Raw genomic sequence first — 25130 nt, forward strand, 5'->3', positions numbered from 1 at the left:
TTATCTATCTCTACTTACAATTTATTGTAATCTGGCATCTTCAGTTGGCCTAAACTGGAATACAAAGATGAAATAATGACTTTTTCTTATTTATATGTACTGCATCCATGCATAGTATACGTGCATGTGAGTTGTGTGTTGTGCTGGATGTGACAGCTCTCCTAAAGTGAGAAATAATCTGCAAAGCATAGAATTTCATTAGCTGATCATTAGATGCTTTTTATAGAACCTGACACAAAATACTACTGCTTTCTAAACAGGATGGTTTTCAGCCTCCTTTTACTTCTACTTTTTAATCAATTTCTGGAAGGGTTTTTGGAAATAATGAGAAAAAAAAATCATTGTCACATTCTTGATATATGTGAAAGCCTATCCTGCTAGTAGAACAGTTATTAAGTGTCTAATAGTTACTTGCAAATATGGCTTAGTTGTCCCTGCTTTTGGCATTGCGTTTGTGGCATGCTTATTTGTTCCTATTATTTATTTTGATGTGCTGATACTTGTGCAGGAAATGGAGGAAATATCAGAAAAACTGTCCAGTTAAAATAGTTAACAGTTAATTTGGATGTGTCTGTGATGTAATAGATTGTATTACTAGCCCATACATCTGTGTCTTCTATCTCAACATTTTTTTCCTTTTTCCTTTCTTTGGCAAAATTATTTGTTTTCTGATTTTTATTTGTTAAGAAGTTGTAGACAAGTTCTAATTTTCTTAATGCCCTACTTTAACTGAGGATAAAGGCCTGCACTTTTGTATTCTGGCTTTTAAAATACATCTTGTTGCATTCAGAAAATCCATATCCATCCATATGTCCTAACCAAGTTCACATCTTTGCTAGTCACTATGAGCACAAAAGAGATTCATCGAGCTGGGAAAAAATACAGATCACAAATGCGTTATATACAGATCCATTTGCATGAGAGCTGACTTGATCAGCTGTAGAAGAATATACATGTAAGTAATTGAATTATGAATATTGGAAACAGTTCAGCTGTTTCACACCTTCTGATGCTTCACAGCAACCATTCCAAGCTTGTTTTTGAACAATTACCTTACTTTTCAATTTTGATGCCTTTCTTCCAACAAAATACTCTAAGCTTTTATTTCTCAGGAGTAGGTAAGAATATTATCGGAACTTAAAGAAAAGCATAGGACAATTGCAAAAACGTGCATTTGTTCTGAAGTTCTGACACTTCCTTTATCTTTAAACTGTATTGAGAAATTAATTCCTGTTTACCATATTTAAGTTCATAGCCCAGGTCTGTTTTAAACACAATCGTGTATGTCTATTTCCAAAGTACAGGTGGTTAAAACGCTACAAGATGATCTGCACTCGGAACACTGATACGTTATACATTTGATCTTCATGCTACGGCAGCTTATTTATGCAGTTAGCTTTAAAAAACCCTTGAACTTTTTTGCTGTTTGTTTCTTAATGTTTTCCAATTTACATTGAATTTAATAGGTTTTAAAATCTACCCTGAAGCCTATTGCAATGCTTAGCAAGTAATGAAATAATATGCATTAGTCATGCTTACCATTAAAGCATTTCTTAACTCCTGATAGAAAGAAGCCTTGTTAGAAGTAAGCATGTTACAAAAGAAGCAATTAAAACTTCTGCTGAATGGAAGTGTTTGCTGTGCTGCCCATCTCTAATGAATATTCAATTCAGCAGATGTTCACCTTTCTCTTTTGTTTTAGAACGTAGGCAGAGAGAAGATGCTTTATGCTTTTAACTTCTGTGAAACTGTCAAACACTCCCTTGCATGAAGTTACAAGATAATAAGTTTGAGGCTTGAGATAATAGTATGGTGTGATTACGATTTGATACAGCTTTGCAATGTGATCAAAAAGATTCTATAATATATGCCATTTAAAGGTGGATGTATGTGCTGCTGAAAAACTTTACTCAATTCAATCAAATTTTGCATTCACATCTGATCATTTATCTATTAAGAATTGCCACTGCAGAGGCAGAATACTTTAAATTATGCAGTTTTTATTACTATCTAATACACCTAAAAAGAGACAATAGTTCTTATGTTGTAAGTTGTCTACGATTGTACAATTGAGATACTTGTGCACAATTTCGCAATTAAAAATATTAAACATATCCATGATAAATTATTTTATATTGAGTTCTGTTTGGACTGCATATTCAGCAATACAACTCAAGATGGTTGAAAATACCTGTGCTTTAGGCAAAGGAGACAAGGTAGTTTTATGGGAGAGGTATTACCTTTTGCTACCATTCTCGATCGAGGGAGGAAGAGGTAGTAAATTATTATAATACAAGTTGATGATGCAAAAAGATAGTAAGTAATGTCTCATGCTTCATACCCTACCCTCTTTTCATCACATTAGTGGGCCAAACTGGCAATAGATCTTTTTTTTTTTTTTTTTTTTTAGTTTTAAAATGTTGAATCACCCATTTGAAGACAAGAAATAGCAGTTACAATAATAATAATACCCCTTGTAAATGTATTCTTTTAAAATTTTAAAAAAGTAACAGATAATTTATGTTCTGTCATGCATTGCAGAGATACCAATGTGTTTGTCTGCCTGGATGGGAAGGAAAATTTTGTGAAAATGAGTCAAATGAATGTGACTCAGAGCCTTGTAGAAATAATGGCACCTGCACAGATCTTTTCAACAGCTATCGGTAAGCATTCCACCTTCGCACTTCATGATTATGTTCCAGAACTGACAAGCTTATGTATCCAGTTATTCTTTTATTTCTCAGCTCTGTGAATGGTGTGTTATTACAGAAAGATGAGCAAACAACTGCTGTCGTGGATACACTGTTTCACTGCACATTCATTTGAAGTCAGCAAACATAATGAATTGTTGATGGAAAATTAAAAAAAAAAAACAAAGCATCAATTCAAAACACTTAGTGAGTAATCTGGAGCTGCACATTGTCAAAGAAAATACACAATCTCTTTCTGTCATTTATGCCCTGTAAGCAATGGAGAAGTTTTAAGAGTTAAAGTAGTGGGAGTGAATGTGTTTTTGCAGTTTTAGATGAGGAGATTATATCACTGCTGCCACCTTGTGACTTAAAATCCAAAAAGAAAAAGTAATTTATCTAAAATTTACAGCCACATTGAAAGAAAGTGTGAGGATTTGATACTAACCATATTATTTCTAACACAAATGCTATCCTTCATTTCATCCACACATTTATGATTTTAAATTATGTGTTTTATGAGGATAAAAACTCCATGAAGAATCAATTTCCATTATTTATAGTCAGAGATTATCTATACCAAGTTCATCAAATTATAATGCCAATACTAGAACAATTATTTTTTTATCTGAATGTAAACTCTTAATAGGTAACAATGTAACAAGTATACAAAGTATGGTTTGTTGCACAGTGATACTATTCCTGTTAATACAGACTGTAAATAAGAAGAAAATGTACCACAGTTAGAAACAGGCAAATAATTTCCCTAGCACCAAGGACAATTTTAACTTGTCTGTTATTCTTATAACTTTTTTTATTTGAATCATTTCATTATCAACCCTGATGTAATTACATAGTTTGGATTATGAGGGTCAGAAGGAGAAAAGCAAGATTTAGTTTGGGCTAAATGCGATTTTTACTTGTGACTTGAAAGGAAAAATTCTAATTTTGCAGGTGTTTTTTTACCTAATCTCTTGAATTTAAAATTGATTTATTTTTTTTCTCTTAAAAATGTCAGAAGAGGCATATAGAACTTAGTGATTTTTTTTTTACTTTGTGCATTAATTTATATATTGAGATATTTATTTATATGTACATAGTATAGTTTAGAGCATTTATATTTATTGTTAGATGTATACTTTTGGTAGATGTTGTTTTTCAGTTTAGTAATCAAAAAGAAGACTAGTATAGTTGAGAAAATATGTTAAGATATTTTGAATTGCCTTTCTTCCCTTATTTGAGTTTTCTGGGCTATGAAAAAGCAATTGCTGAAGTTTTTTTTTATAGAGTTCCTTTTATTGTGAAAATTTTAGTTGTTTTTAGAATTCTAATGAAATGCTTATCTCTAATTAGCTGTTACATTATGGCAATTTTAATTCTTGCATGTTACGATGGATTATATAAGCTAATGTAATTTCAGTGTCTTCAAGGATGGTGTTTGAATATTTTGCAGTGGCGGTTACTTATCTTTACATTTTACCTATTCCTTCAGCTTCTCAAAGTGTGATATATATTGCAGAAGGTAACTTGGCTTCTTTAGCTTTTATTCATGCCTGGATCAACAGCATAAGGGCAAGGACTCCCTATTGTAAAATGAAGAAAAAAAAAAAATGTTCAAAAAGTACTTTTTCTGGATTCATCACATACTGAACTGCTACAGAAAATGTTTATGGGAAAATTCAGTTAGTGTATGCACTACACATTTTTCCTCACAGTTATTTGTCCTGTTTGACATATCAGACATACCACTGATTCATTATGTATAAACCTCATGATAAGTCAAAGGAAAAAAAAAAAAAACAACTTATTCTAAGATACCTGTAATTGAGACTGGGAGCTTGAGACTTAGGAACCACAACAAATGAGACTAGACCAATGTTTTTGTTGTATAATCTAATGCAATCTCATTTCAGTCATTATAGTTACTATAGTCTATGTACATCCACAGATAAGATATTCTGCTTTTTTTCACTATTACTCTTAACATATAAAAAAGACTTTTTTCCCTCTCTGTTACTGTTTTTAACACCCCTCTTAAAAAATAAAATAAAAAATATTCATTTTCCTGGTAGGTAAGCAGGGCAGGTGCAGAGTATGCTGAGTTTCTGATTTCAGTGACATCCAGCCAATTCTTTAAAATTAAGTGTAGTCTCTAAAACAGGATAACTGTTCTTATTCGCCTGATAGAAAAGATCATTGGCTTATTTTAACTCTTCAGCTGTGCCTAGCTATTGCTTTCAATGAGTGCTAGTCTGTCTCAACCAAAACCATGCCAAACACTGCAATGGTATGCAGTGACAAACCATGCAGTTGTCTTGTGTCTTGACCGTGCCTATGCCCATGTTCTGACAGTGTTCATTTTTCTGGTACAAGTTCAGTTAATAAGATTCAGAATTTTCTCAATCTGTTTGATCTTAACCACACCATTGATATTGCTTCTTCTTCTAATTTAAGGGAATGGATAGTTAACATAGCTTTAGTAGTAGTTAACATGCCTTTGATAATCCTCATTTTCTTACTTTCTCTAAATACTTTCAATTCCATCTGATAAGATTTCTTGAAAAACTAGATGATTTATATGCAATACCATAAAAATACATTTGGTGTCAAAAGATAAACAGAAAAGCATATAATTAAAAAAAAAAAAAAAAAACAAAAACAAATTGTACCAAGTTTCAAATCTGTGATAACGAGAAAAATAGCACACCTTAATTAGTAGTTGAGAAATTATCTAACATTTTAACTAGCACTACTCCTTTTTTTTTAACCTTGCTATGAAAACTTGCTGACAAAACTGGAAGATCAACAAGTGTGCCAAAACTGAATGTTTTTTAATGGGTTCCCTTGATAGTGATATAAAGAACAGGCTAATATTGAGAAAGAAAGGTCTTCCCAGATGCATCATTTAAAAAATAAAAATAAAAATCAGGATAAAAATTTTAGAATAAGAAAAAGCCTGAATCAATGGTTAAGATTGAATTGTCAAATGCAAATTATTTTTTACATAATTTGTTTGGAGTCATAGCATGATTTGTGTTGAAAGAGATCTTAGAAGTCATGTAGTTCTATCTGTTACCCCCAGATTATATGTCTTCAAACCACAAAAACTGGAGTAATCCACAAATGAGTATATATTCAGTCCTACTGTCCATGTCACTAACAAAGGTGTTGAGTAACACTGGTCTCAATAGAGTTCCCTGAAGAACACCACTTGCCACTAATATCTGTCTTAGATATGGGAGTTGGGAGTTTGACCATCCAAACAGTTCCTTATCTGTCCATCAAATCCACATCCCTCCAATTTGGGGATAAGGCTCTAGTGAAGGACAGTCAAATGCTTTGCACAGGACTGGATTTCAATCTGGTTTTAGTTTAGCTGACAAAAAAAATTCTATTTTCAGTTTTCAGGCTCAACAAATAAATGAACTTACACCTGCATGTATTTCTAGTACACTGTGACCCTTGCTGCAATTCTCACAACAGCATAAACTCTCCAGTTTTGTCTCTGATCACATATAGACAGATGCATCTATTATCAACTGAATTCCCAGTTTCTCCTCTCTAGTATTGCACCATCTTTACTGGTCCGTCTAAGGTTCTGCCTTACTAACAATGAAGTCTAGTTAAAGCTTATGGGTCTCCTTTGCTGTTACTACCTTAACTAGGAGAAACTTTAAGTGAAAATCTCTTAAACTCTTCTATCAAAATAATAGGCAATGTAGTTTTATAGATGAAACATTTCTAATTATATAGAATAACTTGAAACTTGGCTTTAATCAATATGACTTTAAAACTTGGAGAATTAACCATGTGTACTCTATACCTAGGCCTAATCCCATAGGTTCATGTTACTTGGCAGTATTAGTTGTTGAAACTATTATAAGGAACATCACAAGTGTCATGTAATGGCGTATGCAGGACAATAGAGTGATCAAATGCTGGCAGCGCGTATACATAAATGGCTTGTCCTGATTGACTAACCTGATCTCCTGTGACAAAAATGACTGTTATTAGATAGGCTTTAGGCTTTGAAGGTTGTTTACCTGGATCTTAGTAAAGTATTTGACTTTCCCACAGCATTCTCCTGTAGAAACTGGCTGCCAGTGGCTTGGACAGGTGTAGTGAAAATGATAAGTTATAGCATGAAACAGTGATTGAGCACCTGGTGGAAGGCATGGCCAACCCAGGGGAGCTCAGGTGCATGCAATGCACCTGAGTGACTGGAAGGAGTACAGTCAGGATCCATGCCTCCCAGACCTCACTTAAAGGTTGGCAGTGGGGTAAGGATATCTCTCTGGAGATCCTTGCCTAACTGAGGCCTTCTGAAGGTAAGAGCCCTTTTTCCTTTGTTTTTGCATCCACAGCTGCTGCACTTGGTCTTATGCTTACTCATTATAGCCTGGGACTCTACCTCACTGTCATTGCTATGTTTTTTATTACATGATAGCATTACAACAGATTTGCTGGGTGAAGATCTGATTGGTTGGCCATGCTCAATGAACCCTAGTGAAAGGATTTCAATCCTGTTGCAGCTAATCATAGTGGCATTTTTTAGGGTTCAGTATGCAGAAAAGAGAAACAGAGTTGGTGATGGTACTAGAAAAGAGTTGTGAGGACCAGCTGAGGTAGCTGAAGTTCACTCTGGAGAAGGGGATTGAGGAGAGACCTCTACCATTATCTACAACCACCTGAAAGAAGGTTGCAGTGAGGAGAGTGCTGGTCTCTTATCTCAGGTGATAAGGCATAAGATGCAAAGAAATGAGATTGTACTAGAAAAGATTTTAATTAGATATTAGAAGGATTTCTTTGCAAAAAGGGCCACATATTGGAATGGGCTGCCCAGAGAAGTGGCAGAATCCCCATCCCTGGATGTATTTAAGTGATAAATGGATGTGGCACCAATAACAGTTTAGTAGTTGCACTCAATGTTCCTGAAGGTGTTTTCCAACCCAGGTGATTCTGTGATTCTATTGATCTTGTATCTTTTATAACAGTTACAGTGTTTTCTTTACTAGACCTGAGTAATGTTACCCTTCAGCAGCCTTACAGGTGGTTTTCAGTGTTATTGGTATGTCTTTAATTCTAGGAGCTAGCTTTTCCTTTTCAGAGATGAATGATGCTAAAACACCTGGCTCCCACTAACTCCTGCAAAGGTGAAAGTTGCTCTTTAAATTATCTTTAAATATGGGGCCTGAGTTCATTAATTGCTTTAGAAAAATTACTGATAATGTGCAAAAATGTTGTCTGTTTTTAAACAGTCATTTAAAAACTTGTTTCTTCTCCTATCCTGCATGAGGTTTTGACTTTCCTACTAGCATTTAGATTCCATTTGAAGTATAGAGCTATGTTTGTAGTGGAGGACTTTTGAGTTCTTAACTCATCTCAAGTTGTTCAAGTATTTGTTGGTAGTTCTCCTTCAAATAGTACTTTTACTATTATCTTTATTTAGCATAGTACCCTGTACAGGTACTACACTAAGTAAAAATGAAGGTATATCTTTCTTCATCTATACTTATTTGGGTAATCAAGCTGTCAACAAGAGCTAGATTTAATCTGTCTCCTTCCTGTTATTTTGTCAGTTCATATGTTTCTTCCCATGACTCACCATTTTGCCTGTTAGTATTTGAAGCCAAGTTATCTTTTTCAAAATCAAAAACTAGTTTTTCATTAGTGTAACTGTCAGTTACCTGGTCAGCGTTCTTAAAAAATGACTAGGTATTTCATTAGGAAATGTTCAGTGTTGCACATACCATGAGCTTTGATTATACTGTTGGTACAGAAAACGGCATACTGTTTCATTCTTTTTTCCCCCTTCTGGAGAAAATTTATTTAGAAAAGTTAAAAGTAGTCTCTGCACTTTCTTAAAATTATGCAAGAATTCTTCTGTGTTAAGTTGTAGAAGCAGGTGGTTCCCAGGTTATTTCAAGAATATGTTACAGATCTGTAAGTAAAGAATGCATATTTATGCATCACATGTACTTGTGGTACTCGGGGGCATGGTATAGTTGTAGATTTGGAAGTGGTAAGTTAACGGTAGGACTTGATGATCTTAGAGGTCTTTTCCAACCTAAATGATTATGTGAGTCCACTATATTTTTAAGGTTATGCTTATTTCTGAATTAAGAGATTTTAAGCTATCATGGAAATAAAAAGTCAATTGTGATATGATTCTAATTTGAATGCTGAGTTCAGTCTGCCTTCTGTTTTCACTGGCAGTCCTTTAAACTACTGCCATATTCCTTCTTACTTTTTCTTTCCCAGAAGCAGTAAACAGCTTTTCCTACAGATGGGAATCAGCTTGGCATTTAGTAGTCCCAGATGCCAAACTCTGGAACCTTTTTTTGTAGGCAGCATCTGGCTTCCAAACTGGCATTTTTTCAGGGTTCTTTGGTGAGCTCTTTCTCTCTTGCTGCTGAGATGTTTCCCCAAATGTATCACTGTTATGCTTTTGACATCTTCTGTTGTGACTCATAATTTTATTTTTACGCTACTATCCAATTATGTGTGAGTCTCTTACACAAACTCATCTTCAAAAGATTTATTTAGCCAGTAGGGAGATGTAGTAATGAATTATCTAAAAGAAATTGTGAAAGAGCAAACAAGTGTTTCCTCCAAAGACAGCAAGTGTTTTATGGTTTTATCACTGGTAATGATACTAACAACTGAAAATGTGTAGTGTGCTGCCTATTACAATGCATTGTGTGAAATCAGCTTTAGGGTTTCTGTTGCCTGAGGCAAACAACAAAATATTGCTCCGTAATATGTACTAAAAAAGTCACTGACATGTTGAAGCCCTTGGGGGAGATTTTGACCATTATTTAACAGTTTTCTGAAAGTATACTTACTATACTTTTTACTTAAAATCCTAATGAAATACAGCATTTCTTGTGAAATTAATATCAAGGCATGGAAATGCACTAAGCCAGCTCATCAACTTTCACTTCTCAAACAGTAGCATTGTTCCTCCTGGCACATCAAATCACTTTGTGATGTGTTTTTGTTTATAATATATATAATATATATTTATTTATAATAACTTTATAATATCTTTTGGTTTCAGACCCCCAGAGAGACACAAAATGATCAGTTTGTTGAACATTGGTTAAATGGAGGAAGTAGAAAATGATTTCTAAAACTGAGGTAATTGTGAGTGCATGAAATGTGCTAAAACTTACCCAAATTCATCATACTGTAGGTTTAAAACAAACAAACAAATAACCTCCCCCCCCCCCAAAAAAACCCCAAATACTGTTAAATTCTACACTTTTAATATAAATAATATACAAATATGAGTGCACCTAACATGCAGCAGTTTGCACAGTGGTTTCTGGGCTGCGGACTGATAGATTCTAGACTTTCTGGGAACTTCATCCGCAGTCACCAGAGAACTTCTGAAACTCTTTGAGGAGCTTCAGGAAGCCTCCTGCTCCTGGAAAGGAACAGCTACAGAATGTTGTAATGGCTAGCAAGATGTTGCAGCTTTTCACAAGCCTCACTGTCAACTTTCCTTGATTTTAAAAAATGGGCTTTCAGCTTTTTGTTTCCAGCTGATTTCTTATAAGGGAGAATTAAGCATTTCTTCAGCAAGTGGAAGAGAGGGCGTGTGTTACTAGCTGGCCTAGAGCACAGTCAAGGGAGGCAGCATGGTAGCAGGGGGCCAGAAATTCTGTTGGAGACTCTATATGCTTAGCAATGGTGGCAAGATGCTGCAGGGTACAGTCCCCAACTACCCGCTGGAATAACTATCCCTGCACATCATAGATCACACAACAGACTGAGTTCCCAAAGAAGGGTGCAATTATTCAGCCCTGGGGCTGCAGAGAAGCCTGGGGCCTCTTGCTGAGGCTATGTCAGGGGATGTAGTGTCCCTGCCTGCAGGATGTACATGTGCTCTGGAGGAGGATCTGTGTATCCAAGTAAATGAGCTATGGTAGCCTGTCATCAGACTATGCAGCTCCAGAGATCACTGAAAGAGTAACATCTTCTCCAAGACTGCAGTTACTTGAACTTGAACTGCTAAGTATAGTGAATCACAATCATAGAATCACAAGATTGGAAAGGATCTACAAGATCATATAGTCCCATACCATCAAGATCACAGCACCAAGCCTGTATCAGGCTGACCCAACTGCAGGGTAAATGAGACAGACTCTTTTTAAGAGAATAAACAGCCATTTCCTGCCAAACTCTTCCTGGCTGCAATGTCAGAAGCACTGGAGGCCGTAAACAAAACTGAAACTTGGCAAAAGACTTCTCCCAGCCTCTCCATTTTCTGATCCATGAAGCCTGTTGATGCAACTAGCTCACTAGGACCATTCTGTCCTGCTACTGGTCTGCAAAAACATCCTGATGCTTAGCTAAGAGGAAACTGGGGTGGGGGGGTGGGGGAAGAATTGCAAGCTGTTTCGATTACATTTCATTCCTGGATGTTCATGAAAGTGAAGCTTAAAGAGGTCTCATTTACAAAGGCATTGTGTAAGAAAAGGGAAATAAGAAAAGCCATCCTATTAAGTCCTACTGATGCCTGAGTCCCAATGGATGGATGACCCAAACCTATTTTGTTCTACTGTAGTTTCTCTGCCCCAAATCCCTCAGACTCCAAAGCAAACAGTGTACCTCTTGGTTGCCTCCTTGTTCTATGGGTGGGTTGGAGGTCTCTGCTTCCATCTCTTCTGCTTCACCTTTGATTCAGTGGCTGTGTCAGGGAGGATAAACCTTCAGTGCTCTGACCAAGAACTTCACAGTCATCAGCTGTAAGGTGCACTTTCTTAAATCACTTCACTTCTTTGCTAATGTGCAAAAACAAATTACAAAGCAAAAGGCAAACATAGCAAACGGTCATTTGGCACATGCAGATACAGAAATTTCCTCTCAGAAGTGTTACAATGCAGTCCAAGTGTTCTGGTCAGGAGTTTCTCCAAATAGCTTCCAGTAAGAACTTTTGCAACTCAGAATCACAGGACTGCAAAGGTTGGAAGGGAGAGTGGGATAGTGTAAGTGCAGTGAAGGAGAAAACAGGCACAGTCTGTGTTTATGAGATTGGGAAATGGAGGCTGTGATGATGAAGTCTGGAAGCTTGTCATCAACATTAGGATGAGGGCTCCTCCCTTATCAGTGGTTTTGCAGCTACAGAATAGGTTCAGAGACCTGAGAACAGAGGAGGCACTGGAAATTCTGTCCAGGGAAGCATCTGAATCAGCTGGAGCTGAGCCACAAAGCAGCCCTGGATGGGATAGATGATAGTATTGAGAGACTCCCATCTGCAAGAACCTGATAGAATGTGTCCATGATTTCTGAGGAAATCACTGTCAGCCCACTCCTGATTATCTTTGCAAAGTTTAGATGATTGGCAAAGGTTCTTGAGAATTGGAAGAAAACCAAAAAATGGAAGTAAAGAAGAAAATAAAATCAGAAGAGGGAAGGCCAGAAATGGAACATGTCACCGCTCTCTTCAAGAAAAGGAAGGTGGATCTGGGGAACTACTGTGCAGTCAGCCTCGGTTTGTGGGAAGATTATGGAACAAATAATCCTGGAAATCATTTCCACATGCAGCAATGAAGGAATGTGGTCAGGAGCATGGATTTGCAAACAGAAAAGCATGTCTGGCTAATTTGATATCATTTGATAATATGACTTGTTAATGGATAATTTTGTCAGTGTATGTAAATACCAGAGGGGTGGGGACAAGTAAAAAAGACGGAGCCAGACTTTTCTCAGCTGTGCTCAGCCAAAGGCCAAGATTCAGTGGGTACAAACAGAAATGTGAGATAGTCTATTTAAATGTAATGGAATCTTATTTATTGTAACAGTGATTAAATACCATTATATGTTGTCCATAAAGGTTTTGGAGATACTCAAAACCCAGCAGGACAAGATCCAGAACTGGACAACCTCCAAAGTTTCTTCCTGCCTCTGTTTTTGCAAATTTCTCTTACTTTTTTGTCATCAATCAGATTTTTCATCAGTTTTAATATGTATATCGCTCAAAATTTTGCAATCAGTAGATAGTTTTAATCATAAAACATAAATAAGAGTCATTCTGCACTTTAACTCCTCTCTATGCATGTGAAATGTGGAATTTTATATTTGCAGTTCTCAGTATTTGCAGTTCTAATACACATTCAGAATTCAGATGCTTTAAAACAGCAAGATCCTTGTATGCCCAGAAAGATGTTTGTCATACCAGTATTTATAATAATTAGGCATAATATAAGTGGAAAAATATGGAGAAGTGATATTAATTCAACAATATTTAGACATGATCATATGGAAACATTAAAAAAAAAAAAAAATCAGAAGGAAAGGACTAAGGAAGACAGGCTGAGCTGTATTGCTATTGAAATTCATTTCTCCTCTGGTGGTAGAAGTGAGGATGGGGGAGAAAACACGGATGTGAACTTCCCTTTCATTTATTCTCTTGCAGATGATGAGGTGAGATGGAGATCATTGTGTCTTTAGCATTGATTGGTGTAATTCGTGACTGATTTGGGGAACAAGTACTGGCTCACTGTTGTTTTTTAACCTAACAGGTAGCTAAACACATAAAGGTCATTGGCTTACACCCTGAAGCAGCTTGGACCGTCTTAGGGTATTCCTTTTTTTTAAAGTTTGACTATAACGTAGTTAAGCAGTAGATGACAGGTATACAAGCTAAAGTACTGAAGGAAAGAGTGGATGAGGCTTAATGAGGGTGTAAGAGAGAAAAAAATAAAAACAACTGTGTGTTCATTATGAGATATAGTGTAATGAAAACAATTGAACAAAAAATTCCCAATTGCTTTCAGTATAAATGAAAACAGATAGTGTTGTTTCTTTGATTTATTTGCTTTGCTATAGCCTACTTATGGTATAATCCTTAGAGGGAGAATGCAATTTTTAGCAAAACTTAGTTGTTTTTGTTTGTTTGTTTGTTTTTAATCTCACTGACCTTCAGAAGTAGTCATTTTCACCATCTTGTTGTATGGCAATGATATTGATATGAAATGATCTTTTTCCTCTCTGTGGATGCTGCCACATGAATGGATAAGAATAACACAACGAACAGAAGAACATAGCTGAAAGAATTTTCAAGACAGACTTCGCTATCTCATTATTTCAAATCCAAATCTGTTATAATTCTCGTCTGTTGCAAATGATTCATGTAGGCTCAGTTTTGCCTATTCTTTTGCCCTTCATTTGATGGTTCTCTAAAATCATGTTGACTTTTTTTTTTCCTGGAAACCTTAGTAAAATATGAAGTTTAATCAAGCAAGCAAAAAATGGTACAGATAGTTTTAAAACAGCAAATTAGAAATGAATGAGAAAACCATCAGTCACTGTTAGCCGTAGAATAGAGTTCCATGCATCAGCAGTGTCTAATGCATGCACAAAGGAACAAAATTTAGAAAATATTATGAGCACTGCTGTTGACATTATATCCTGGTGAACCATGCAGGACGGATAAAAAGCAGTTCCATGAAGAACAGCATGTAGCTCTTCATTCTCTTTACTATTATATCTGTATTTATTTTATTCAAAAAAAGTCATTAATAAAATGAATATGTTGCATGTGTTAAAATCTAATTTTATGTATCTCTTAAAGCAATTTAATAGTAGTTAAGAATCAAAATTTTCATAAATACATTTGTCAGTTTTAATGCCACGGTACTATAACATAGCCTGTACTATTTTGTCCTGAAATAACTTCACAGCCTAAACAAAAGCAAGTTTTCATCTTAAATTATGAGTCATTCTGTTTTGAATGAAAGCCACAATTTCCTCATTGCTAAGAATTTTATTTATGATTTGTTTTGTTTTGGGAGATGAGGAGGAGAAAATGGAGCCTCGTGTTTTACTGTGTTTTAGTTATGTGAAGCAATTCAGTAATGTAATACAGCATTGACTTCCATATTTCTGTCTTCAGATCACTGGGATGATGAGGATAAGATTAAAAATATTTTCACAAAACTTAATAGAGTAGAATTCATGCAATCTAACATATGTGATATTGGCAGTATGTGGCTTATGGCTGGTGGAAGTAAAAAAAATTTAAGAGCTTTCTCAGATTAAAAAGCGATTAAAGTAATTTTAAAAGTAATGAAACAAATATCAATCATTTCTGTAAGCAATTCTACTTTTACTTTAAAAGTATTCTAGCAATTACACATGTAATTAGGTGCTTAGAAAATATACTTGAAATATTCAAATAAAGCAATTGTATCTTTGAGATGCATTGTTATATTTCATGTTGTTCTATCATATCTATATACGTACACGTGTATAAACTACAAGAGATGGTTCTAGTATAGGTAAACTTACACAGTGCATAATTAGAAAATCAGCATTGTCTCCCCTACAACTAGTTTCTACATATAATTAAATTTTCACTAATTGTCACCTTGGTTTTACCTGGGATTTGAACTTCTTTGTTCCGATAGATCAATTGAAATACTACAAAAACCTGTTAATTTTAAACTGCAATTACAGATAGTATGCTATTATAGGTTTTCTATAAAGCAACACTGTCTCTTCAGCAAAAGCAAGCAGACTAGGGCAGAATCAGGATTTGCTTCCGCCAAATGCCAGTTTGAATGTGTGAAAGAGATCTATTGCAGTGAAAATAGGAAGATTTTGTCTTTGAAGGTCACAAGCAGAGGAAAGGAAGCACAAATCTAAAAGTCACACCACGAGCAGCCACAAGTATTGTTATGCATGTCTCCTGGTTTGTTCATTCTGTATCAGGAAGGGGCCGTCATAAAATTTTCATCAGTTTACTCCATTAAAATAACTCGGTGAGACAGCCTGAGGAGAAAGTTGGATTGTATCTTCTCAAAGACACATAAAGGCATAACTGACACTTGAAAACCAATTGCAAATTATTTTTGTTGTCTGATTTCATAGTTTTCTATCATAACAGTAATCTTTTTAAGGAGAAGACAATTTTTGAAAGGTTTGATTCTAAGACATGGCAAGACAAATTTTGTTTTCTTAGAGTTTGTACTAAGGAAATCTCATGCACAGCTAGTGGTGACTGCAGCCTTTGAACATATATACATACGTAGGTAGGTAGGTAAAGTTAAGTAAGTTTATTTTAAGTGATCTTTATTAAATTTAGTTTTAATGTTTTATGTTTCTGCCTCATATACTGTTAGAAATTTACAGTTATACAAGATTAGGTGAACAGAAAGAGATGATAATTTGACATAGTAGGTTAAATCACTAGCAAAGGTGAAATCTACTAAAATTGAATCATGTTGTTGTGTAACTTTATTATTCTGTTAACAAATGTGAGACCAGAGATATCTTAATCTTAATTATCTAAAGTATTTTCTAGACTAACCAGTGTTAATGACAAATTGTAGACTTTTATATAGGCTACTTTAAAATGCTCAGTTTATAATGTTGAATTGTCACTGTGATTATTGGTAACACATGGTAAATGATTCACCAGATAAACTTTGATATATATTAACTACTGCAGTTTTGAAAATGCTTGATTAGTGCTCTTAAAACGGGTAGAAACAGGTATTATATTTTTAACTGATGCCCTAATGACCTGACATGTTTTATACTAAATACTACAGTGGTCCTTGGTTATCTGTTCTTTACAGGCACCTAATTTGTTTTAAGCATAATGTACCCAGTGTATTCTGTATTTGGAATTTAGAAAAAAGAGTAAGATATTTTAACTTGGAACCTTAGTCCGTTTAATTCATGTCGTTTCCTGATGCTGTTACTGAATTTGGTAGTGCCTTACTGTCAGACTGAGCAAAGACAGGTTCTTCTCTGATTTACTGTCTTGGAGATTGAGTAGACCCAAAGTAGACAGCAAGAAGCTGTCCTTAGAGTAGATAAAAAAAAAAAAAAAACAGGTGTAGAACATTGAAGAAGGCTCATAAAGACATCCTGCTTAAACTGCAAAGGTGTACTCAGAGTTTATAAACAATCAGAAATGTGGCGGAGATAAATGATAAATCTTTATCTAATCAGTTCAAATCATTCTGCAGAGCTCATTTGCATAGACTTTTGAATTATTGTGCATTGCATTCAGTTATTTTTCATGTAAAATTTTCTAAATATCTCAGTAACCTGTCTTCAAGGCAATATTCATGTATCATTCTTTATAAAATTCAAAGTTGCAGCTTGCTTTCTACTACATAGTGTTGTTGTGCTAATGAAGATCAGCAGTTGTAATTACCTTTATTTGTTCTTCATTTCTTGCCTGTGAGGTTAAGAATGGACCACAGACAATCTCCTTTACTTCCTTAAAGCAAAAGATACCCTTTGTTGTCAGCAGTATACCTGAAGACTTCATTTTTCTTTATGATAGTCAGTGCCATCTCTGTGCATTAGGTGAAGAGCTTTGAGGTCAATTGTCCTACTGTTACATTGCTGTATTTTCCAAGTTTAACAAATGCCTGCAGGGGCTCCTACCTGCTTGCTGTTGGCAGTTTTTATTTTTTCAGTGACATGCTTCTTCCTTTCACGTTTCCAAGGTCAAGGAGAATTAATCTCAAAACCTGTGTGCTAAAGCACAGTAACTTAGAAAATATCAGAGCAGGGCTAGACTGAAAAATAGGGCATTGAGACAATCTCCAGAATCAACTACATGTTTTACGTTGGACTGTAGCAGAGAGGAAGAGATTTCCAAGGGGAAGTGGAACTGAAGAGACCAATTCCAACAGGTGCAACAGTAAACCAACACTGCCAGATTTTTCATCAAAGATTGTCATTAAGTTAAGATGGAAGAGCACAAGAAAACAGGCAGCTAGGGACATGGAAGCCTTTTGTTCAGTAATCTTTCAAGGATGAAGAGTTTTCCAGGTGATTTGTTAGACATCTGAGCTCTAATGTTAACTTTATGTAATGTGAGTTTCCTGGCACACCATGGCAATTACTTTCCTCTAGTCCTTAAAGGAATGAATAAAGTTTTCTTTCTTTACTGAAGTGAATCGCTAACATCCAAGATACTGGAGACCGAAGCTTTGTGTAATGTTCACTGTAGTATTTATTAACTGATGCTGTGTTTTCACAAAGAGGTTTTCACTCAGTATTTGGAGAAGAATTGCCTGTTAAAATGATGGAAAGTATGTGTTTTCTTCTAGACTGCTGGAAGCAGTCTAGAGGTACTTTGTTGTTGTACTGATTGTCGTTGCGGTGTGGGATGAAAGGACATACAAAGAATGTAGCTTTTGATGTTAGTGAAAACAAATGGCAAGATAAAAAGGAATATATTCTTTTCCCTTACCTTTTCGTCAGGAACAGAGGCAAGTCTAAAGCAAGTTTTTGTAATAGATAGTATTACTCAAAAGAGCAACTTCATATGCCAGAATATGAGATCAGCAGTAATTCAAGTGAATTTTTTAGCACTTTTGCATACTTAACACAAATTTAGCCAGATCTTTCTTTTTCTTTATTATCTGTTGTGTTCTGACTTCCTAAAATAAACTATGATGCCCTTCTGATTCAATTCAGAGACTTTAAGAGATGGAATTTTTTAAGGGATGATTTGATACTTCAAAATTAATGTATTATTATTTCTTTTAAATCTTGAATGCAGTAAGTAGAACAGCAAAGCAAATGGAAAAATAAGTGCCCTAAAAACATGATTTTTTTTGTTTTGTTTTGTTTTGTTTTCAGTTTTGGTGGATTCCTATCATGTCTAAAATAAGAATTTCAAGAAAATTGAAGGCAGTTTAGTGTTTTCTATTTGGTCATGGTCTACAAACAAGACTGTTGATGCCAAACCATACTGTATTTTCTGGTGCCAAGCCATATGTCTCGAGTGACGGTATTAATGTTTAGTTTTACTTATAGCATCTTTCTTTATTAGAATTCTTCAGTGTTTGTGTTCTTCTGAGCACAATCTTTCTAATGAGATCGCCCTCTAGTGGCGGTTCTGCAGGCAACTTGTAATTATTTCAATATTTTCCAATGGAAAACATTTCATATGATTTTAACAACGAAGAAATTATGACTTTCTCTAGAAGGTTCAAGAAATAAACCAGCATTGCTAGCTCTTTTCTGTTGAAGATATGAAAGGTGGCATCTGTGTAGCATGAGAAGGTATTTCTTGCTTCTCTGTGTACTCTCACTGTAGTATCTTAACTGATCAAGGCTTTAAATATATATAAATAATGCCACTCCCTACACACCCATCCATATGCACACATGCAATTTGGATGAGCAGGGGCAGAAGATAGCATTCCAAACTATTGCTATAGTGGTATTTGTATTTGGTACAAAATAGATGGGAGTTTCCTTAATGTGCCGTAGCACTGTAGTTAACTAATCTATCAGCATTTCTAGTCTTTGCTTGCAATGTATTCAAGCATACTACATAATCTGGAAGGACAAGAACCCCGCTACATATGGTATATCAAAATAGAAGTGGAGGGATGTATCAATAAGAATTGATCGTTAGTCCAGTGAGAGCTTTAACAGTCTAATGGTCAAAATGATCTCATACAGAAAAGCATCAGTATTACTACTAAAACTCTTAAGCAAGAAAGCTAGTCCCTGTCAAAACGTTCTCTGTGTGTTACGATCAGTGCCAATGTCTGAGTCCTGAGGTGAATATTTTCAGTCCTTCTCAAAAAGAAGTGGGGTGGGATGGGAACAGAGGTCATGACAAATATCAGCATCTGGAAGTTTTTGTTACAAGGGAGAGCCCCAGGTATGTGGGAGGGATTTTACTCATACGCTGTTCTGGTCATTATGTTTTCCTGTAAAAAGCTAACTTCCTTCTCTTGGATTACCAGCTGCAGCTTTGTAGTGCTCTCTTAATCCCTCAGCTTGTTGTGCACCAAGAGCTGTTGTTTGTCAGGCATAGACTCGCCTCACAGGGGATGAAATGAAGTTAAAGTAGGGGTAACAGAAATCAGTGGGCTGAAGCATTAGGGGTTAAAGCAGTGATACCCAGCTCAGGTCAAGCAGTGGCTTTAATGGCTTACAAATGGAGAGTTTCAGAATAAAGTAAATTGAGAAGGAATATGAGTGATGATGAAGAGAGACTCAAGATGGAATTTGGAGGAAAGTAGGAGAGATGTGGGAATTTGAGGCAAGCATTTAGGAGTGGCATAGAAAAATGGAGAAGTAGTAGCACCAAACGAATATCAGAGATAGCCTCATAATGGGGCTTTTACAGGTGCAAGATGGAGTACGTAAGATGGGTCACAACTGTCTGAGGAACAAAGAATGTTTAAACTATCATAGAAGAAAAGTGTTTGTGCAGGAAATAGGAGCAAGAAAAATGAATTTTTGAGGCCTCTATAGTAACTGGAAATATATGTCCAGAATTTTGTGATGCATGTTACTGACAGTTTTCTAAATTCAAAACCTTACATGTATGGAAAGCAAGCTCTCATTTTACTACTTCAGACAATCAATAGCCTCCAGTTTACAAGGATTAAATTTGTTATTGAGCACTGCAGCTTTTCATGCTGCTAGCTGGCGTGATTCAATGTGCTAGAGAATACAAACTAGCTATAAAATGGACCATTACTGCATGTACTGTATAGCTAACAGGCTGACCTAAACTTCACTCAACATACTGCCCATTCTAATCAAGATTCTATCAAATAGAAAGGTAGGTGAATGATGGCCACAGTTTATCATGGATTCGGTTCAGGATTCTAGTAGCTTTGACTGAGCCCCTAAAGAAAGAACAGTTCTACTATAGGTAGTTTTGTGTTGGTTTTTTTTTTTTTTTTCTTCTTTTTTTTTCCATCATCCATGTATCATCTTTTTTTTTGCAGATGTTATCTGTGAAAAGGCAAGTACTTTGATATATATACGTATGGAACTAGGGCTCAAAATGTCAATTTCTTCTGTTTTTCTTATGTAAGATATTTGAAAGCAAGAACAGTTCCTTCTGGAACGTGTTTTGCTGAAGTGTAATCATCTGCATTACTGCTTTTGTTAAGATTTGATATTTTTCCAGACTTTTTAGCTGAACTGGGTAGGAATGAGCACACCAGTAGGCTTTCCTAATTGATAGAAAGACACTTTAGAATTCTGAGATTCAAAATAGGTTGCTGTAAAGATGTCTTTGCTTCAGAATGCCTCTTAGCAAAGTGTATAAATAACAAGTGGATGGAGATGAAAGAGTTGGAGCCTGAGTTTTCTTAGTGCAACCCAGTGAGAGGACAAAAAGAAATGGGCATGAGGTGACTAAGATGAAATTCACTTAATCACAAAAAAAATGTTTTTTGACTGTGAGGGAGACCCAGGCACTGTAGCACGTTGCTCAGAGTGGTTATGAGCTTTGCAATCTTTAGAGATACTCAAAGCCCAACTGGGCACAAACCTGAACAACCTGCTCTTCTTGACCCTTATTCCCAGCAACCTAGAATCATAAAAGCATAGAATATCCCGAGTTGGAAGAGACCCAAAAGGATCATTAAGTCCAACTCCTGGCTCCACACAGGTCCACCTAAAAATCAAACCTTATGTCTGTGAGCGTTGTCCAAACGCTTCCTGAACTCCATCAGCTTGATGCTGTGTCTCTGGGGAGCCCATTCCAGTGCCTGACATGCCTCTCAGTGAAGAAATTTTTCCCAACCTGACCCTCCCACGATGCAGCTTCGTGCCATTCCCACTGGTCCTGCCACTGTCACCAGAGAGTAGAGATCAACATTGCCCCTCCACTCCCCCCATGAGGCCTCTTTTCTCTTGTGTTTCCTCTTTTCTGGGCTGAACAAACCAAGGGGCTTTAGCTGCTCCTCATACATCTTGCACTGAAGACTCTTCACCATTTTAGCCTTCCTTTGGGCATTCTCTAACAGTTTTATGTCCTTATATTGCGGCACCCAAAACTGCACAGAGTGTTCTTTTCTACTACACAAAGTAATAGTTTCACAGACGGTCAGCTAATGACATCTTCCAGCATTCTCTGTTCTGTGATTCCTAAAATTCTTACCTATGATTTGCCTAGAATGGAGTAGAATAGAGGAGTTACATTGGAAGGGACTTTCAAATGTTTTTGAGTCCAATTGCCTGACCTCTTCAGGGCTAGCCAAAAGTTAAAGCATATTAATGAGAGCATAATCTTGAACATCAACGAGCATGGGGCATCAAGCATCTTGCTAGGAATCCTTTTCCAGTATTTGACTACCCTTACAGTAAATAAATTTTCCCATAGTTTAGTCTAAACCTTCCCTGAAGGTTTGTGGTGTTTCCACATGTTCTGTCATTGTCTCCCAGGAGAAGAGACCAGCACTAAGTGCTTCCCCTCCTCATGAAATTGCAGAGGGTAATGAAGTTGGATCTCACCATTTTTAACTTTGAGAAATCTATATGGAAAGTTAATGTATTATATTTATAGAAGCTAATCTCTACATTAAAGTCACATTTAAAACAATATATGGATATATATTATAACCTAAATAAATAGTTTAAAGAATATAATTGTGTGTTATTTGATTTTGGAATATCAATGTGTTTGAATTTGGTTATTCAAAAGGAAATATTTAATACAGATTCTGAAGGAAGGGTAATTAACTAAAATTAAGAATTTTAAATCAGTTTAATTCTTGTTTGTCATATTACATTTGCTGGTATATGCTTCCTCTTTATGAAAATGCTATAAATTATTCTGTTCAAAAGAATGTTCTGCTGTTTAAAACTAGAAGACCATTTCAATAAGTTTCAGGTTCTTCTCACAACTGATAGAGTAGAGCAAAAAGAGTATAACACCATTCTTGATATTTCTGATGAATTATCTTCTTATTACTATTCTTTTAAACAAGTGTTTTAAAAGAGGGAAAGCATAAGATTCCATTTGCATAACTGTAACATAAGTTTTATGTTTCCATAGTTGTTCCGGAGATGTATAATATGCTCTATTTAGCAATTTGTTGCTTTTTAATTTTAAATTTTGTCATCTTTTCACACATACTGACATTCTTATAAGAAAGGCCCTGTGAAGATTTGCTTTTATAAAGCTTGTCGTTATTTAAATACCAAGTATCAATGAAAAAAAGAAATTGATAGTTTACATATTAAGGAATAAACACAAAGAATATCTCTCATATTTGCATTTTGCTCCTTAACGGCTATATGAAAACATTAATGATATTTTGCTAGCACTAATAGAACTTTTTATGTGAGTTTAGAAGTTGGTAAAATTGGCAGAAATTGAGCAGTGACTCTTATTTGTGTATATATATAAATATGTAAATATTTATCATAAATAACAAATTTTATTTATTTGTTTGCTTGCTTGCTCAAGTAGCCTAAAAATCATCTTGGCTTTCTAATGTAATGAATGAAATGGTCTTTTTAGAAAAGACTATTTTTCTTCCCATTAATAAGACGCAGTAACCTAATTTTGTGTCTTCATTGCTGAAGGAGTCCAGACTTTGAAATGATAAAGTTCCTTAGTAATAACCATTTCATTTGATGTAGCATGGATATTGTACCCCACAAACCAATCACACAGAAAATTAAACATTCCAAAGAAAACACTCAGTTTGTTTTAAAGGGGCCAGGTTCTCATTTTGTGTGGCAAATATACCTGCGCCCTCCATTGAATGTTCTTTTTATTGTTTAAGAAAACATTCTTTTATCAAAGTAGAGCTATCAAGCTGTATTTGAATGGCTTAATGCCTGGAAGCAACCTCAGACAAAACAAGTAAGAGCTGCTGTAGTTAACCTTTCACATTGTCTGTTGTAGAGCAAAATATTTTCAAGTTAATGTGGAATTTACTGCTATCTTCAGTGAAAGTAAAAAGGATGTATACTTTTCAAAGTGCATACTCTTCATGTATAATGGCATTTAAAGGCTCAAAAATATATGAAAAAAATATATTATCCAAAAAACTTTGTAAAACAAGAAGGCCTTTAATAATGTCTTGCTTTGATACAGAGAAGCATTACATTAGTATTTTGTGCCTTGGACAAGTTTCATTTCAATGATTGAATATGCTCAAATCATATTTAAATAGGCAGGCAGTGAGTAGTTGGATTCATTAGTTAGATATGTAGAATGCAGAACAGAATCTTCATTTATTGCAGTTAATGAGGAATTTTCTTTGTGAACTTTGAAATTATTAGCAAATTGTAATCTTTGAGTTTTTAGAACCTTATATTCTTGTTGCAAATAAAAACAGATACTTATCAAGTTCATGAAAGTAAATTCTTAATGACGAGATAAAATGTAGACTTTTCTTTTTTTGTCATCAGCCCTTCACATGGACATTCAGAAAAAGGGAATGTCATGAAAAAAAAGATTCTTAATTCTTATTGTGCTTTTGATCAACTGCCTTCTTTCTTAGAAGTGTACTGAATGTTGCCTGCCACATTTCATCCTAAACAGTGGAGTACCTATCTAGAGATTTCACACATATGAAAAGTTGTCTTTCCATTCCTGGAACTAGAAGAACATTGTATTCCATGTTTGACAATTTCTGTTATTGTGTAACAGCTTAGAAAAGATTCACAGGTGATTCTGTCAGCATAAATAAACTGGATATAATTCAAGTGGATAAATCTAGTGACTCACAATAACTCATTTTGTCTTCACATAAATGAACTGTGGAAGAAGAACCTCAACATAACTTTTTCTTGTAGTGCAAGCTGATAGTAAAAAAAAAAGCTATTCACAGTGGATTCTTGATTATTTTTTATATAAATATATGGAATCAATTGGGATAAATTGTGGGTTTTCCTTTGTCCAATGTGTTGCCTCTTTTTTTTTTTTTTTTTCTTCAGATGCTTGTGTACAGCAGGATGGACAGGTCCAGACTGCAGTGAAGACATAAATGAATGTGATTCTGAACCATGCTTGAATGGAGCTACCTGTTATGAATCTGTTAAGCAGGGACAGTTTGTATGCATCTGTCCTCCATTTTATACTGGTGACTTTTGCCATCAGCGCTTCAGTCCTTGTGAGCTGCCTTACAATCCATGCGTAAACAACTCAACTTGCCTGGCACAAGCTGATGGAAATCCCATGTGCATTTGCAAAACAGGTAAGAGCTGGTGTAATTAACATTCTCTATTGTCTGCACTGCAGAATATTTGCAAATACATATTGAACTTATTATGTTCATTGAAAATGTATACCTTTCAAAGCACATAAAATCTTCATGAATTATAGCAAGTAAAATAGTAGTCAACTTGCCTAATATTAATTTATTGTATTACAATACTTATTAAATCTATGGTTGTTCATACTCCAGTATTCAGAATTACCATTTTTAAATCAATTGTTACTAAAAAGATAGAGATGAATTTGATCAGCAGAGCTGATAGACCAAATTGACAAAACAGGCAGGCTGAATCAGTACAAAATTTGGACCAAGTTGGAATTGGTTCTTCCTGCTGAGAAGTCTGGAAGACCTGCCCCAACATGGGCATAATCTTCCCTTGACTGAAAATGTAGATTGCTGTCTGTCTTCATACACAACAGCCAAAATCACAATGGATACTTAAAGCTTTCCTGGCCCATGGCTTAAAAAC

The 25130-nt window shown here is 35.3% G+C and overlaps 1 protein-coding gene across 1 annotated transcript in view; it reads left to right on the forward strand.

Annotated features, from left to right (window-relative positions):
• EYS (eyes shut homolog) overlaps positions 1-25130 on the forward strand; it is a gene marked incomplete at both ends in the record, with an annotated part of 656806 nt that overhangs the window by 180089 nt on the left and 451587 nt on the right. Inside the window, 2 exons of the mRNA XM_079532608.1 lie at positions 2542-2663; positions 24381-24640. Of these exons, the coding sequence (XP_079388734.1) occupies positions 2542-2663; positions 24381-24640 (382 nt within the window). The remainder of the gene's footprint in view (positions 1-2541; positions 2664-24380; positions 24641-25130) is intronic.

The sequence above is a fragment of the Tetrao urogallus genome, assembly GCF_951394365.1.
Source record: "Tetrao urogallus genome assembly, chromosome: 2".
NCBI classification, from domain to species: domain Eukaryota; kingdom Metazoa; phylum Chordata; class Aves; order Galliformes; family Phasianidae; genus Tetrao; species Tetrao urogallus.